The 20,051-nt window shown below is 31.1% G+C and overlaps 1 protein-coding gene across 1 annotated transcript in view; it reads left to right on the top strand.

Annotated features, from left to right (window-relative positions):
- The window catches only part of LOC131842938 (uncharacterized), a 36,522-nt gene that overhangs the window by 15,037 nt on the left and 1,434 nt on the right, over window positions 1–20,051 (top strand). Inside the window, exons 2-6 of the mRNA XM_059191511.1 lie at window positions 13,216–13,331; window positions 13,953–14,087; window positions 15,162–15,315; window positions 16,755–16,972; window positions 19,650–19,763. Of these exons, the coding sequence (XP_059047494.1) occupies window positions 13,216–13,331; window positions 13,953–14,087; window positions 15,162–15,315; window positions 16,755–16,972; window positions 19,650–19,763 (737 nt within the window). The remainder of the gene's footprint in view (window positions 1–13,215; window positions 13,332–13,952; window positions 14,088–15,161; window positions 15,316–16,754; window positions 16,973–19,649; window positions 19,764–20,051) is intronic.

Genomic DNA, 20,051 nt, shown 5'->3' with positions numbered 1-20,051 from the left:
TTTTTGTAGACTGACGTCTGCCAAATACCACAAATGCTGGCAAAACTTCTGTATAGCTGCTTTTGATATAGTTTTGTCGACCATTTTATATGCCTTCATAGCCTTCAAAAAGCTCATGTCCTGGCTGGGCGCTTTTACCGCTAAAGTGCACTGCAGCCAAGGCTTAACATAGGATGTCGCAATAAACAAGCAGAAGTCTAATGTTTTATCCTTGTTTGACATTTTGAATTGAGAGCTAAATAACGATATTTTTAATGAATAAATAGCTCTCGCCATCCATCTAGCTTGTTGCATGGCGCCTGGAAGCCCGAATTTTTAATTTATTATCTGTATCTCTAACAAGAAATAATATGCAGAGCATATTATATATATATATATATATATCTAAAAGTTCATATATATATATATTGTGGCTTTGTATCATACTACAACTACATTGATATTTTTCCAGTTTGGTCGAAAATTTTTGAATAAAAGAATATCGGGACTTATAGTGACTTGGCTGATTTTGGCCTCGAACACAGCTTTTATTACCAATTCGTAGATGTGATGGCGGCAAGCAAAAATTAACATTTCTCAAACACATCTTGAGTTTTGTTTGCATCTTTTTGCAAATTTCGCCAAACTTGGTATAAGGCTACAAGTTTCTTAACACAGTTAGGTAATGATTTAGTCGGTATACGTGCCTTTTCCCAATAAACATTCACAAATAATAAGATTTGTACTTTCATTGACACTTAAATTGACTTTGAAATATTATAAAATAAAACCGCCAGCACTTGTCCATTAGAAGGATGTTTAGAACCTGTAATTTGATGTTTTAGATCCCCGACCAAAAATATTTCTTTTTTAGAACTGCGTAACTCCACAGACATGTTGACACAACGAAAACAATGCGTTCACTAATAAAACCAAACACGATATAACAAGCACATTGACACTTAGTTCGCGCGCACCGTACTATGCAAGTTCTGAAAAGTTTCGATGCAAGTCGGCACGGGTTACCGTGATTCAATTTATGCGAAATTTTATTTATAAGTGTTTTGACATCATTCAAACAAAATTAGAGGGTATGCATTAAAAAAATAAAACTTTAATTTTTCTGGGACACCCTAATATATATATATATCACTAACTAGCTCTTACACGCAAGAACTCGTATGTCTGCTTTTATTGAGATTAAAGATACGAGTAACCTATATCTATCCTAGCGATACAATCTGTCTTCTTCTCTCTTCAAATTTCATTATATTTTTATTGTACTGATACACAGGCACTGTTTCACATAATTTATTCCTGTATACATGTAAATTTTCTTACAGAAATTAATTTTTACGGAATAAAATATAAGCGTATCGTGGCGCACTTTATTAGAAAAACTAGGCACCTACAGATAGTGTACAAACAGAATAAGTAAATAAGGTACATAGTATACAATGGAGTATATCTATATGCTAAATAGAATTTACGACTTCACTTGTCTCTGTTGAGAGCAATGTCTTTTCGAAATATTGTTGAGTCAGTGTAAGCATATTGGTCGTGATTGTTTGTTGTTTGAATGTGCCGGATTTCTTGAGGAAAGTTAACGTGTAGGTATGCTCCACCATAATTATGAATATAAAGGTATAATATAAAGAGAATGAGGATAATACGTGAAGTAGGAAAAAGCAAATGTAAAAACCCAAGCGCGGCGATTTCACGCTAGATGTTTAGGTAAGTACTTACTTATTAGAAATATGAAGATACAAAACTTCCTGTAATTATGAAACTTAACAATAGTTAATATATAAAACTTATATTGTAGATATATCTTCTGCTTAGAAAATATAACCAATGAGGAACATTATGTTTATGTTAATCACGGGTTTAATTTGGTTCGCAGACTGTTAATGGACAATACCGTCGCCTGAAAATTATGTAAGAGCAGATACTCTGTACTTATAACCGACTATTAAGAAAAACATTATTCGCTACAACCTTTTTTGGAAACTCCATGCTGTGGGCTGTGTGAAATCTACAACAAAAATCTCGGAATGTACCTACTCATGATATGATAAGGTGCCCCATTACTCAACCAAAGTGTTTTATCACTCCTAAATCATTGACAATTCAACATTTGCCAACCAATACAAAAAACTTTTCGTGTTTTGTATTTTTACCGATAAAAAATCACGTTGCCGTGTAACACGTGCATAGAAGCGCCCAAGTGTACACGTGTGCCTTCTATGCTTTGCTAACAAAAACAATCATTCGTGTGATTAGTGTAATCAAACTAGTCCATTGTACTCCATTTACCGAAGAGAAAACATAATAAAGCTGTTTGATATAGCTACTCGTACATTCATTTGAATCGGTGATTGACGTCAGTTTTGGAAAGACGAAATGTTTCCATGAAATAAAGCACCGTCAAAATATTGTCAGATTCCGTAGTGTTTATTACAATATTACATTATGCTGTATCAATACTTCCAACTACACAGTTGCTACATAAATGGTATAAATTCACAATCATTTTTATTATTACCACAGGAAGTAAAGTAATATTTAATAAACATGTTATAGAGAATTTATAATTACGTACATAGCATTAGTGCATATATAAAGTATAAGTGTAATGAGAATATTAGAAGCCAAAATCTTACAATTCTATGACCATTCCATCCTTTTGATTCATATCTAGTCTTCATCATCGCAAGGTAAAAATAAATACTACATACAGTAATACTAATAAGTATTTGTTATTTTCGCTATAGAATATATATTGTTTTAAAATTACATTATTAAAATAACGATCTAAGTAAATCTATTAGAACACTACTAGAAATTAACAGTGTTAAAATTAAAAAATTTTAAAAATATTTTTTTTTATCTTTTTACAACAATAGGCATTTTTTAGTCCGTTCTCAATAAACTGATCAAGCTAATTAGGTACACGCTACGAACAAAGGTTCGAATTTGGCAAGGATAATAGGAAAATCTATCAGATTTAGAGCATATATGTATATGTTTTAGTACCATATCAGTATAAAAATAATTGGCTGCATAATTGGAATCCTTTACCATTTATTAAAAAATAGAACATAATTAAATATCAATGTTAAAAGCGTCTACTGTGCGTCAGCTGTATTAGATTTGTAGTATCCCATTCAAAAGACGTCAAATTAGTATATTGGTGATTGTGCGTAATCATTACTCACAGCATGTACTCGCTGTAAACCCTAATGCTGACTATAATTTTCACGTTTTCCGTTGGCGACATTATAATAGATTACACACACTCGGCGGTTCCCCCGTATTATGACTAATAAACAGTCATACGATGACACTTGTCTTCACGTGGCTTTCAGATGAAATAGATATAATTTAAATATAATACTTTTTAATAACATTATTTTTGGAAAATAAATTTTACTCATGACTGTATTATGAATACACTTCGGTACTCTTTTATTTAATTGAAACTACTTGTTATTTAATTAGTATAATTAATAGTCGTATATAGCGTGATACCATGTAACAAGTATTTTTATTAGTATTGTAAGATTTCGTGGGCATAATATAACACTTATGCGAAATTTATTTTAACGAAATTTTATTATTTCATGTCATAACATGAAGTATGTTCCAGTTAGAAACCTTAAAACCCAAATGAAAGATTTCTAATATTTTTAAAGATTTGCTACCCATTTTAAGGATTCAGTGACTTGTTTTGTTCCTGCCAGATGGCTACAAGAAACACGATATCTGTCTGAACAAGATAGCATCGTGATGGTGGCATTATGCGTTAAATTTTACAACATATTATTTTACTTAATTATGGTTGGAGATTCTTTGATCGATTAATTGAGCATAAATACAATAGCTCATAATTTATACGCTACAGTATTATGCTTAGTCAATCGATACCCGTAATGAATTCTGACCTTCTGTAGCCTGCTCTATGCCATAGGTGCGGTATAGATAGTGTAGATGCAATCATTATATTTACTTCCGTAACCGTATTTTGTAATAAACCATTATTTAACCTAATATTTAAATAATTTAAGTAACTATATATCATAATGTCATTATAATAATCGTACTTAGCTATAGCTACCTCCTTCTTAAAGAAAAAAGAAATTTGACAAGCAATAATATATATAAAATTACTTTAGAATGCTAACATTATAATAGTATACAATTTATATGTTTATGATTGACTGCGAGAAAATGCCTCAAGTTGTTAAGTCCGCCATATGCATCTCTATTTGAATATTTGTGCATTATGGTTTTAATAAATAAATATGAACATTATTAGTTGGCAACATGCTCAGCATATGCTGTATTCTGTGTGAGCTATTAGTGACCACACAGATGCCTTGGTATCTCTCTACCTTTGGAAGACATTCGCATCTACCGTAATGAACTTGATAGTTGACAAAAAAAATAGTATAACTATTACTACTAGTATCTACTAACTATTAACTAATATAGATCTTTCATGCCCATTATATGAACAAAATATAGAATTCGAATACGTTGTTATCTGCCAATCAACTATGAGTGCTGATAACGATATTTGCCGTAGGAATTAAAACAATTGATTTTCTAGCATCCTGTCGGCTTACGTTGGGCCGAGTCCTTTTGCCGCCTTTAATTAAGTATCCTTCAAATGTATGTAATTTAATTGGCAGCAATAAAATATTTTTATTCTTCATTATATAGTATAAAACAAATTGCTTAAATCTTTAAAACTGCGCAACGGATTTTGTAGCGGTTTTTTTTTCATAGATAGAATGATTGAAGAGGATGATTAGATATGTATTATACATGCACACCCGGGTGAAACCGCGGCCAGTAGTTAGTAATTAAATAAATAATTAATACAAACTAAGCTAATTAAAATCATCGATTAATTTATTAAAGTCAATGTTCTGGACTACGTAACTATTTCCAATAACTATAGTAGGTATATAAAGTTTATTATGTAAGTATATTTCTTGTATTTAAGTATAGCGGTACTTATGAATGAAGATAGAATACATATATCTACATTATTTTAGTCACTGTTATTATTTGATAACCTTACACTTCATTCCGACTACACGCCACACAACCCGATACGTTTATTTAATTGATTTAGCAGCTGATAAAATACTTATTTTATTACGTAACAGTTATACAGTAGCAGTGACCTCTAGCAAAGTAGAAAGTAGTAGGTAGAAGAGTGCATTTAGCATTGAACAGCAAAGGGAGAACGGTTTGTTACTACTAGTCCTATTACTAGCAAAACACCACGTCAGATAGCCTACCACGCGGTCCCACCAGGAAACCATCGTTGTTATTTCCCGGCAAATTCACCACGATGGGTTAATTGATTTTTCTTACTGGTACGCCCTCAAAGTACATAAGGCTGGAGCATCGTTCCATTATTATTATTTATTATACATTAAAAAATACGTTGTATATATATATATATATATCAATGAAATGCGCCTGCGATAAACGAGAGCACATACAGGGCAACTATGGAAAAATATTTTACCAAAATGAAGTCAGCTCAGCTAGCCCATTGTAACAATTATCCAGGCTTCCAGTATCGAGTTAGAGTTGGACCTGATTCATTTCTAGCAATGGTGCCACTACTTCTCATTATTTACAGTCCCCTTCTCCCTGGCATTTATACCGATGACCTATCTGGCGATAATAAAAAAACAATCGATCAATGTCATTCTGTTTGCATATTGGTCATTAGGTATAGGTAAGCAAATTTTATTAAATGATTGAGTGTATAAATAGTACAGTCCTATAGACTTATTTTACTTTTCAAAACTTATTATACTACAACTATTAAGAATAATATGATTAATTTATGTGTTTTGAGTGTTTAAAACCTGTTTTGTACATAAATATTTAAAAACATTATAAAAAACAATTGAAATATATTCACATAAGTCAACAGACAACAGTCTTTGATTTCATACATAATAATGTATAATATATAAAAGAACCGGCAAATACAAACATTAAGTGGTCCTTCGAGATTTTTAAAGCCAATACATGGCAAAATATATATTCAACAGAATATACCAAAGACTTCGACAACACAGAAGTCCGATCAACAGATCTTACAATACAACATACAAACCGTAAGTAAATTACGATATACATTAATATTTACAATATATAATAATCAGCATGGCTGAATTGAAGCGATTGCTTATATTAAAAGGCAATCTCACACGCCATTATACGTTTATTAGTGATGTCAACAATCACGGCAAAACGTATGAAATAAAAACTAGATATAAAAATTTAGAAAAAATGTTGGATGATTTTATGGAAATTCATTTAGAAATAGAGTGTCTACAAGATTTAGAATCAGATATAATAGAGAGAGAAAGTTTTGAGAATAAATATTATGAAACTACAGCTATATACGAGAAATACACAAACATTAAAATAAACGATAATTCTAATATTAATAGCATTCCTATACAGAAATCAATACATGTCCCTATACCCCAACTAAATATACCTATATATAGTGGAGAGATCAGGGACTGGAATAACTTTAAAAATTTATTTTTATCTGTAATTAATAACAACAACAATTTAACTAAAATTGAAAAATTTTATTACTTCAAGTCTTTTCTAAGGGGTGAAGCCGCAGGATTGATTTCCTCATTACCAATTATAGAGGATAATTATGACATCGCATGGATGACACTTGAAAAACGCTACGAAAACAAAATGTTGATTGTCAATCACCACTTGAAAATATTGAATTACAATACCATTACAAGAGACAATATCAAACATTTTCTTAGTAATCTACAACAATCTTTAGATGCATTAAATACGATGCAAGTTGATACAACGGAAGTAATATTGATTTATTTAATTACACATAAATTGGACAATTCCTTAAGAATGGCATGGGAATTGAGCAGGCAAACTACTGAACTGCCAAAATTGGTGGCTTTAATAGATTTCTTAAACTACAGATCAGTTGCTTTCGAAAACGTTAAGGATAAGAATACGAATACTAATACATTTAATACAATGCCGCATACTCATATGAAGAGGACGTCTCAAGTATCGACTTCTCAAGCTTCTGAAACTTGCCCACTATGTCATGAAAAACATTATTTACAAGGATGTGGAAAGTATTTAGCAATGACGCCGCGACAACGTAGTGACTATGTACAGGCTAATAAGCTTTGTTATAATTGTTTATATCCTTTTCAGATACCTCATAAATGTAGCAAGGTTACTTGTAAGTTCTGCCGAAAGCGTCACCATTATACTTTACATATGAATATGCATCCTAGGGCAGGTACATCCATTCAAAGCGAGATTAGTCCTGTTATTCAGTCCACAAATGAACATACAATGTCGGGTAATATAGAGACATCAGTCCCACATGCAGCTGCTCTTGTCGCCAGGCCTACTCAATATCCAGGTACGGTTTTATTAAGCACCGCAATAGTTAGGTTGCGTACTCAAGGGGGCGAGTGGATAAACGCTCGCGTATTACTAGATTCGGGTAGCGAAGTAAATTTTATAGCTAAAAACTTAACGGACAAATTAAATTCAAAATTGATCCCACACAGTTGCCAAATACAAGGCATTGGTAATTCTCCTAAGATTACACAATATTATACTACATTAAAAATATATTCAACATTCTCTAATACTACTTATATACTTAATTGCAACGTTACTGATAAAATTACTGTTCCACTTCCTCATATGGATATTAATATTGCTAGGTGGAATATACCTTCGGAGTTTATATTAGCTGATCCACAGTTTTTTATAAGTAAAGATATTGATATGCTTATTGGAGCCGAGTTATTCTTTCATATTGTAAATGGAGAAACTCTATCTTTAGGCTCTAGGCGTCCATCTATGATTAAATCGACATTAGGATGGCTTATATCTGGTCCGGTAGAGCTTAGGGGTAATAATAATAATAAGGTTGTTTCTCTTTGCTATTACAATGATATTTGTTGCAAGGACTTATTGACTAAGTTCTGGGAGCAAGATGAAATTAAAGATCCTTCACCGTCAGTTGCGACAACAGCGCAACAGAAATGTAAGGATAATTTACCTATCAACAATCAAAAGGTACAAGAGATAGATAATTCTTTTAATTTAGGTTATAAATATTAGCATGGATTAGAATCTAGGTTTAATAAGTTACTACATTTAAAATTACAATATAAAAAGTTTATCAATGAATACATTGATCTAGGACGTAAATACATTGTGTCTAACTTTCGTTATAAAAAGAAAAGAAAAAGTTGCGTGTTAACTGCCACATCACGCAGTAATACACGCCGAAGTAATTTTTACAAAGCTTGGAGTAATTTCTAATGCAAGTGCTTCTTGCAGTTTGTCAATTAATGACGTTCAATATAAGGAGATTAAGAGATCAATTATAACGCCTAAGGGACGTTCTACATGTTCTTTACTATTTTTTAAGTTGAGAATACTCAATGAATGGGTAATATCCCTAAATTCAATACTACTCTATTTTTGTGTACTATTCTTAATACGCCAAACAATATATTTACCGTAATATGTTATTATAAATTATAATTAAAATATAGATATCTATGTCATATATATTTTTGAATAGTTATCTTAATTTTTAGCTTAAAACATTTTCTACTTTCAATAGCCTACAAGGAATAATTGTATATTGTAGTGAATAAAAATATATTACCAGATTATTTATCGGTGTCTAAATAACAAGAAAGGTCACGATTTTATTTTTAAGGTTATACAGGCTGAGTGCTATAGATTATTTTTTGATAGGTAACTCTTTATGGACTTACCTGATACTAATGTGATGCATATTCAATCAACTCGATTATTATTATTTCATAGAATTTCTGTCCTAAGGCAATAGTTTTAGCTACGTTATTGTAATTTATAGATTTCAACAGAGTTACAAATTCCTAAATGGATGCATTTTAGCAGTAAAATACAGACAGAATGAACACCTCTATGTGTTTGGTTGGTGGGTAGAGTCATTAAGACAGAATTCAATAAGGCATCTTCATAGACCTATAAAAAATGCTTGTTAATTTCATTATTTCCTGTACATTTTATTCATAAATTAGTTAATATTCATATTCACATCTTCTAAGGTGGAGTATGTTTAAAACCTGTTTTGTACATAAATATTTAAAAACATTATAAAAAACAATTGAAATATATTCACATAAGTCAACAGACAACAGTCTTTGATTTCATACATAATAATGTATAATATATAAAAGAACCGGCAAATACAAACATTGAGTATGATGGGTATATTTTGAATTACAGTATTAATAGGTAGATATGTTAATGCTTATTTATATAGCTTGAAAATAATGAGTAGAATGTTCTGTTATGCAAAAGTAATTCAGTATATATTATTGGCCCCTTTACAGTAGTAGGTACTAGGAAAGAACTGATTTTGCATTATCAACTAAGTATTTAGTAACTTCGACGAATGCATAAGGATTCTAGAAATGTATGCAAATTGCATGTCGTGCAGTGTACTATTCAGAATGTTTACAAATAGAAAACACACACTTAAAACACACAAACAACATGATCAACCTCATTAAAAAAAATACGAACAATCCAAAAATGTCAAATCTACCATACGCCTCTAATACAAAATTTTAAATTAAAAATACAATTGTTTACTACAATAAGAAAATACAAGTAGGCGCCGTTATTAAGAGTTTAATTAGTTAATTATTGGTTCCGGTTTTATTTTATCAATTCAATTGTATATTTTTCATTATTTTACTTAGCTCATTCTGATAATACATTTTTAAATTAAACAAAGAGTGACAAACATAATATTAGTTGCTATAAGTTGCCTATTTATGTTTCTTATAATATGTCTGTCAATTAGGTACACAAAGGAAAACAGTGTCTTTCTTTGTGTAATAAATTTTGTTTATACATATATGATATTTCTATTATTTTTAAGTACTCCATTAACAATATACTTTTTTAAGGAATAATCTCTTACTAATAGCACATTTAATATTTATTAATTTTTAACATAAAGCAGGCATGTATTAAAATCTTGATTTTGACGTAACATTATATGTATAGGAAAACCCGTATAGAATTACCAGAAACTTGATATTGAAACAACTATGTACACTCGTGATTAGAAGGACATACAGGTATATCTGTTCTCGTATATTGCTCCATACGGGTAGCTATGATGTACGTAAGAACAAACCATTTTCAACTTACTTAATATGGAACTAATATCACAAATACAAAAGTGCATCTATATATCTATCATCCTGTTAGTTATCTTTTTACGATTCAATTATTATAATCAATTTGACGTAAGGATAGATTATATCATGATAACGGACATAGGCTACCTTTTATATCAAATAACAGACGATGCCGCGGGTAAAAGCTAGTCTTATAAACCACAATATGTAACCTAAACAATATTAAATTTTCCTTCCCTAAAATCAGAAAACAAATCATCGAAATTGTAAAACCTGTTTACAAGAATTGAAAACACGTAATAAATAGTCAAACCTACATATCATAAATAAGTATATGTAGTTGGTGGTTCTATATTTATGTACAAAAATATAAGTGTCTACATTATAATAAAAAATATAAATAAACGAATTATATAAATTCATAAATTTGTATTAAAGTTTAATATGGCGACGTCAATTTCAGATATAAATTGTGTCAGATCATTGGCACTTGCGCATTTATGTACCAGATACTGCAATGAATCATAGCTTGTATTTCGTCATCTAAACGTTTGGTATTTAGTTCAAAGCCCACAGTCACTGTCATATGAAATCCATTGTTGTTTGTATACAATGATCTCAACTTCAGTAGGTTTAAATACTTCCTGTAATATCCATCATTTTGTAAAAATAACAAAATAACTGAAGAAACGGAACTTTAATATAAGAAAAGTTTTTATTAAATCAAAAGACAGAAATATTCTCCTTTCTTTTATTTTAATGTTGAAATGTTATAAGTAATTCCATTGTTTGTCTTATCCTATCCATTGACTTTAGATTCAATTTCATTTCATCACGGCAACAACCCGGGGTATGGGATTAAAGCCTGATAGGCAGCTAGACACTTAAAGCTAGGGAGAATTACAATTAGAAGATGTTATATATCTACATACATATTTATAACTTAGCCTAACTTAAGAACTAGTGCCATAAATAGGCATTTTATTTTCTTTTTTGCTTTAAATTTTGTTTGTTTGTTTTTTTTTTTTTAACTTATTCTGAACTTTCATACTGTATATGCTAATATTATAAATGAGAAAGTGTGTAGCCTGTCTGTTTGTTACCTTTCCAACTAACGACTGAACGGATCTTATATTTTATATATTGACGTGAAGATATGTAGTTTGTATGAGGGCGCACATAAGTTACATTTCATTTTAAAAAAACTTACTATACTGCAACTGCCAGCCAGTATTTAATAAAAATAAGTCGTCAAAATTGGTCCGCTCTAACTTAAAACTCAACCATAGGCAATGAGTAGGTATTATACTTATATTGATATTTGTGATATCCCATAGTACTTATTGTTTTAATCTAGACCATTACCTTGTTTTCCATTCCCAGTAATAACTATAAAAAATGAAATCTCATATTTTGCTTTCCTATAACCAGAAATAATGATGTCACAGTCAATCACATTAAATATGTCAATAACGTAATGAACCGATAATGCCTATACCTATTGAAGCACCTATTACAAAAATATAACCTTTAGCGAATCCATTATAGCCGGAAATATAATAGTGATAACATTGTATGTTTGTGTGGACATGACGTCATTTACTATTAACGGATTTCTACGAGTATGACGGAGGTGACAGACACGATAACGTGGTAGTCGTTAAAACGGTCTTGTTATCACACTAACACCGTTACTTTCATTATTACGAAACTGTTATATATTTACACGTATATATTATATTCGAAAGCAAATCAGATTAACACCTACTTCAGTGTTGGTATGGTAACATAGCATATTCTAGGGTTATAGGCATATTAAATGTTAAGTTAAGTTAAGTAACTTAAAACAAAAGAGGCTTTATTTTTTTCTTTATATAATCACAGATCAAATAATATGACTTATACCTATAGGTATTTAAACTACATATATATTTATAATATTTTGTCCTTTCTATCAAATTATAGCCAAAACTAAACGATAAGTAACTAAAATTAAATTTACAAGTTTAGATTACGGAAATTATAATAGGAAGATCTATGTATGGCGTAGACATTTGCTAATGGTTTTTAAACATTTCACACTACGCATTGCCAAGCAATGGACGTCTTCCAGGCTGCGATGATGATGATGTTGATGATTGCCAAGCCTCGAGGAATAGTTAGACTGTTGACCATAGATACCTATGTATTCCTTTTTGTCTTAGTGCAAATAAATAAAATTATATTAAACTCGTAATTAATTCCAAAGTTTTAATAGGTAATTGCATAGGCAGTAGCTGACTTAAAAATACGAGGCTGATAATTTCTCAGTGTTATTAGGATATCGTCTTATGCTGTTACAACACAAATACCTGCAGTTTAAACACCGATTTTAAAGCGTCACAAAATATTTATAAGAAAAAATTATCAATAAAATAGTGTCAGGGTCAAACCTTCAGCTAACTCTGGGTACGACCGTATGTTTTATTCATATTGTGCAAAACGAGGTGAACCGCCATTTTGCATGCATCGTCTTTCGTAAATAAATGCTACATTAATCAAATATATTCATTTTAAAGTATTTAAATTTAAGAGTTAGGCAGTTGTTTTTTAAAATTGAGTAAGAAATAAATAAGGCTAAAATATATACATAAAAATGTATATTTTTCTAAAGCACATAATAACATCATTTTGTCCGTGACAATCCAATAACAAATTACCACTAAAAAATTGCCACTTTGACTGTTTAACTTAATTTTAAATCGTGATCGTTTCATAATATTTTTATAGCATTTCTCTGTCTTTCTTTCTCCTTTTCTATTTTATAACTACAATAGATACTGAAATTTTCTCTTTATTTCTTATTTTAAACTGTGTAAAATAGATTAACTATCATCAGAGACAAAATATTAACTTTTCTGTTATGAAGTTATTTTCTATGAATTCCTGAAGTTATTTTCTAACCTTAATGTAATAATATCTGTTCTAGGTACAGATACGTGTCCCATGAAATCAGTCGTCAGACGCATCGGGCAACAACTATTCTCAGCACTCAGTACTAAAGGCCTCGCTATGCTTGTCAACCACGGGATAGCAGAAGAAAAGGTAACATTTCTAAGATGACATCTGAAATCATAGAATATCAACACGACTTTTTATAACAGAATAAAATATTAGTGTATAAATTTAAATAACGCATGTAGCGTTATTTAAATTTATACACAAAAAAAGACGAATATGTCCAGCACCTATTGATGGAATGTGATAGGAATTGAGCTGAGAGGGAAGTATTTATTAAAACTTTTGAAATTAACAAATTTGATGTGGGTATTGCTCAGAGCACACTACAAGCCTCTTTTTCTGAAATTGCACTTTGTTTGTGTGCTCCGATATAGACAATTAAAGAAATAGATCACTCTGTCGGTAATTATTCAATTTTAGTTTAGTATTTTTAAGATTTGTTATATTTAAGTTTGATATAATGGTGTTGACATGTATTGTAACAAAATCCCTATAATAAATTTAGATAAAAAACCAAAAACAGAATAGATATTTATGTATTCACAAAATAGTTATATAAAAGCAACCACACTACATATTACCACATACCTATAAGTCATAAGCTTTCATTTAATTATCCAGGAACAGTTTTACACTGAGCTGCAAATATTGAAATAGAGCAAGTAAAAAAACACGTATATAATCTAGACTTAATTTTATTTACAGTTAAAAGCAATGTATTCAGACTTGGATAACTTTTGCGCTTTACCGGAAGGATGTCAAGCACAGTATCTACGAAAACCGGACAGTAACCACGGCTACTTGCGACCCGGAATGGAACAGTTTGATACGACTAAAAAGGTAAATTTAGAAGTTTTATGAAAAAACGACAGACGTACTTAAATCCGGTTATTAGCACAGTTCCTAAAATGTAACATGCGACTGCTGATATAATGCCTAACAGAAACAGATGAAAGACGCCACTACTGTCATCATAACTAAAACGCTTTGCAATCGAAAGGATTGCAAATCGGTACTATATTAACGAAAACAACGTACAGCCAAAATATACTTCTATTTGGCTTATAGTGAAAATAATCTAATAAAAACAAATACCAAGTTAGTAATAATTCAACACACTCATTTTCATGACCAGTTTCCTTCGTTTATATGTAGATATATATTATATTATATCTAAAATAGGTTGTTGGCTCTCCGATAAATTTACTTAGGCCAATTGCCAAGGGTCACCAATTTATTATGACTTTAATAATAATATAAATTGATTTATTAAGACCTCAATACTTATAATAACTAAGTACCTAATGTTAGTAATATAGTGTTACTTGCTTGATGCGTACAGAATTGTCTTGAACAATCGTGACAAAGAAACAAGACTGCTGCTATAAGGCGGATAAACTTCAACAGTAATAAGTTCTTACACAAGGAGTTATTATTCGCATTTCGAAAGTTACTGTCAGTCGGCGACGTAGTATCTAACAGTAACAGATTCTTAAAACGCTCTACCTGAGTTTTGGTGCCTAAAATGTTATGAAACATTGTGTAGTTACAGACATTATAAAAATTAAACATATATATCAGTCAATAAGCTAAATTTAAAAGCAATCTTATAAAGCCACGACACGGGCTTTCTCACACAATGTATAAACGTCAAATATAAGTTGAAAAAAAACTTTACGATCAATTTATATAGCATTAATATAGTATTTTTGAAACTAGTGATGAGAGTGATGTCAATGAAGTGTTATATATATGTCAATACTTTACAGTTATTATGAAAATACATTTCGGTTTTCATATAGATTGAGGTACCTACGTGCCTACTTATGACGTCTATCAGCATCTATTTCTAGTAGTTAAGACGTATGAATTTTTAAAAATAAATATACTAAAAAGAATCGTCGAACATTTCAGGAACTCCGTCACTGCTACAGCATTACCACCCTGGCACCAGCAACGATGCCAGCTCAAGAGGAAGTACCGGAATTCACAAAGCATGCGTTCCCGCTTGCCCATGACCTCACCAATCTATCCAAAGTACTATTGCAAGCTCTTGCCTACGCTTTCGGTAAGTACAAGACCTTGTATAAGGCTATGTGTTTTACTCATTATGTACGAGTATATTATGAGTGTATTTCTATTCAACAGTCAACAAAGTTTCAAGGCAAAACGTATAAGTGCGCTTTTTAAAAGCCATGCCGGAAAAAATTTAAGATTTATACTGCATAAAAAATACTATTTAGGGTTTTGAAACCGACATACAAAATCAAAGCACGGCGAGGGATTTTTATGTACAAAAACTTCATAGAACGAAAACACTGTTCACGGGAATTTTTCCGAGTAATATAATATATAGCAATTATAGAAATAGAAATAGAACTAGAAAAAGATAGATGATGTAAACTTGACTCAAATTTACATTATTACGCTTACTCTTAAATTATTTATTAATACAATACTAGTATCAATTGATTGGACGTGAAATATCACATATTATCAATGTATTACTAACAAATGGTATATTCAGTTGGACCAAACAAAAATATAGTAATCCCCCAACCTCTCGATAGAAATTAAATAAAAATACCTATACATAATCACTGCTAAGAAAATTATCAATATTTTCTAAATGATATACGCCACTACACATCCTATGTTGTTGTAGCCCACTCATGTATAAACGAATATCTCTTTTGGAAAGTATACACTCTATCTTGAGGAGATAAAAACTAAGAATATCCTTCAACTCTTGTCTCTCATGAGTCTAGACAGCGAATTTTGAAAAAGAGCGAGCACATTAGATCTATGCAGGGCGCAGTGTCACAAATCTCAGAACCTGACAATAGCCCAAAACCCCCAATAAAAAACAATATATGTATAGATATATGAGCGGGATACGTAATTAATACGTAACTTACTAATCATATTAAGTAGGTATAATAATCTACATACGTTTCATAATTGCATCACCTTCGATTGTTTATGTCGATGTAACAATTATTATTTCAGAATTATATAACTATAGAATCATATTTCAATGTGTTGCATAATTTCTATTTTTATTAGCAAACATCTAATCATAATAATAATTTATGCATAATTCCATTCTTATCTATGTGTGTTCTTATGTTAAGTAGAAAATAGAAAGAGGTGTAGATGATACTATTTAAGCTATAATAATTTAAATTTATACAGAAAATTAATTCAATGCAGGATACTATTACTATATACTACCATTAATAGAGAATTTAACATTATCTACAGATGTAAAATGAAAAGTTGAAAACTTTGTATGAAATTCTGATTCAGCTTGATTCAAGGGATAAATATAGGAGTATATTTGCCTTTTTTAGTGTCTATTCCCTGCTGATGTTTATGTTCACTATTCCAAGGCTCGAAAGTGTATACTAACACACGATCGCTCTGATGATAAGAGATCACTAAGATATTGCGCATCTCACTTCTATTAAAATTATAGTCTCTGAACATTACCGTCTGTTATTACAGGTCTTACGCCAGCTACGCTTCTAGCGTGTCACGCTGGTATGTTGGAAGAGAACGATAGTAACCCTTCTGCTATGCGACTGTTGTACTACCCGCCAGTTCCCCCCGAGGATGTTGGCCCGTGCTGCCAAGGTGACGCGGTGTCGTACACGCGTTGCGGTGCTCACGCCGACTCTGGCACTTTTACACTGCTGGCCCAAGATTCTGAGGGCGGCCTAGAGGTAGGTGGCGATACTATACTATATATGTATAACTATACATATATATTATAAGGGAGATAATAGATATATTCAATACACAGGACAAATAAAAATATATTTCAAATAATTGACTATTCATATTTAATGAGCATATGGTATCAATGAATGAGCAATGACAAATAGAGCAAATAATAATAATACATTATAATAAAAATATCTGGAGATAAAATATATAATTTATTTAATAAAAATAACGAAAATAAAAATATTATTCTAAAATGCCTTCTTTATCTCTGGGGTAACGGAGAAGTCTCTGTAGGTTGAGACACCTCCACGCTGGAAGAAACCGTAGATCGGGATTAACTTCATTTTCTTAGAATTCTCCTATACTACAATAAGAGGAGTTACGTTTATAATATCTAATATAAGTAGAAAGTCGTAATACATATCCCATCAAAAACATAAATGTGAAATGATAGCCGAGTTTAATATTATGATATATGCCTTGATTGTTGACTTCTACGACAAAAGAGATGAGATCTAAATGGGTGCCAAGTTCAATGGTCTGTCCTGAAATGTATTTATAACAATATAAAATATTATTTCTTCTTATAACTTAGGATAATATACTGTAGCCTAAGGTCTAACTTGGCCAGTTCTCATATACCAATTATTACTTTCGATTGCTAGTTACTATTAATATTAAAATAGGAACCGACAAGTAACATGTTTAGAACTTGCGAAGGCTACAGTATATTTCGTATATGAAAACTAGCCAAGTTAGACCTTAGGCTACAGTATATTATCCTAAGTTATAAGAAGAAATGATATTTTATATTGTTATAAATACATTTCAAGACAGACCATTGAACTTGGCACCCATTTAGACCTCATCTCTTTTGTTGTAGAAGTCAACAATCAAGGCATATATCATAATATTAAACTCGGCTATCATTTCACATTTATGTTTTTGATGGGATATCATTACTTTTTGTACATAAATTATACGAGGTACTTATTTATAACTAAATTAATACCAAATTATTTTTGATAAATTACTGTATTTTCGTATATTTACGGGGTATAATTGTCTTTTTTTGTGTTATTTTCTATATTTTCTTGTAACTTTTAAATGTTCAAGTGCAATGCCAATTCAGTATCAGGAATTTTTGGGCAAATCGGGGCGGTATAACGTCCACAGATGGTTGTACTCTACAATAGAGCTCTCGTGACTTGGATCTAAATTGTTAAGACGTACTCCATCTAAGGTTTTAACTCTGGAGAGTCCAACGTAAACCTGCCCTTTATTAAATATAGAGGAGCCTATGTTGAGAAGAGGACTGCCAAAACTAAGGCCTTGTGATTTGTGGATAGTAATAGCATATGTTAAGCAAATACGGAATTGTTCTCTTTCAACATATACATTATTTAATATCTGAAACTTCGTATTGACACGTTATAGTTCGTAAAGACGATTATGTAACAAATTGACTGTTATCTATTGAATTCTCAAGAAAACAATTTGTTACCAATGAGTTCTCATTCTCGAGTTAACTATACATTCCTACTTATAACTATACTAAAATTGTTATTAATTTTTGGTTTAAACTATTGTCTATACCATACGTATTTACTAAAATAATGTAATAATAATATAATCACAAATATATAAGTATAATTTAAGAAAGCTATGAATTTAATAAATCGCAACCTTATAGGTTAGATATCGAGAAACAAAACATTGAGTTTTATCGCACCGCTCCCACACGGCGCCGCCGCGGCGCCCTATACCGAAATGCCTATTATTTAATAATTATTTATAAAAATAATGATTTTACACTATGGATGTGCGCTAAATATTGAAACAATAATTAATACCAAATCTCAGTTAATAACATAATAAATACGAAATTCGACTATACTCCTAGTTATAAGTACGAGTATATTTTAGACAGAATCTAAATTATAGCAACTAGTGTTTACCGCTCAATGCAATATTTGAAGTTTGCTAGTTATCGACACTGATGTGAAGGGGTCAACGTAAATTGGTAATGATCGACGTTTTCATACAATATTACTTTCCGTCCAGTACAAGATGAGATTTTTCGCCAGGGATCAATGTCAATTGGTGGCTATCGACGTTTTCATAGAATTTTAGTATTCGTCCAGTATAAGTTGAAATAGAATCAATTAAAGTGAAAAATTGTAGTAAAATGATAACAATTTACCAGTTTCAGATTTTTTCCTTTATATTCACCTAATTACCTATCTGCATGCCAAATTTGAACTTCCTAGGTCATCTGGAAGTGGGTTATAATTTTGATCTATAGTTGATCAGTGATAAAAATGACGATTTTTGGACATTAATATCTAAATAACCGTTTGACATATGTTTATGAAATTTGGAACACATATTTATCTCGCAAGTCTCAATATATGAACCAAATTTGACAGGTTTGTGTGAAAGAGTTTTTGAGTTATGAGGGGGTCAAAAGTGGCTCCAAATGGTTCGTGTAAATATACACACGGTGCTGCAGGCCAGTTTACTTGAAACTCGGCTTGACACGCTGCCGCGTGTCTAGATGCTTTTTAAATTTTTCACAATTGAATTTCTTATTACATCATAATACATGTAAGATATGCTAATCATTACTCTACAAATGATTTTCCAGTGTGTACTAACTCATATAATTTGCAGGTAAAATTGAACGGAAGTGATAAGTGGCAAGCCGTGGGACACCTGCCCGGGGCTATCCTGGTACAGACCGGCCAGCTGCTTGCAGCGTGGACCACTAATATTCTACCAGCACTAGTGAGTAATCACATTTAAAATATTAATCACCAATAATGGAAAGAAACCTTTGGAGTAAATTCGTTGTTGTCATAATATCACTGCACTCAAATCTGTATAGCATATATTCGCTTTGCAAACTATATTTTTGGTGAAGAGTGAGATGCAGTTATATTACAGGATGTGGACGCATAACATGTTAGTTAAGGGTTGCACGGACCTCATATGACGAAGTGATATCTGTGGTTCAAGTAACGGTTACTGCTTACCATTAGATGGGAAGCATTCCAATTAATTACAAATAAAAAA

Source organism: Achroia grisella, unplaced genomic scaffold (assembly GCF_030625045.1).
Source record: "Achroia grisella isolate CSIRO2021 unplaced genomic scaffold, CSIRO_AGI_Agris_v1 utg2671, whole genome shotgun sequence".
Taxonomy (NCBI): domain Eukaryota; kingdom Metazoa; phylum Arthropoda; class Insecta; order Lepidoptera; family Pyralidae; genus Achroia; species Achroia grisella.
This window is presented reverse-complemented; position numbering and strand designations above follow the sequence as displayed.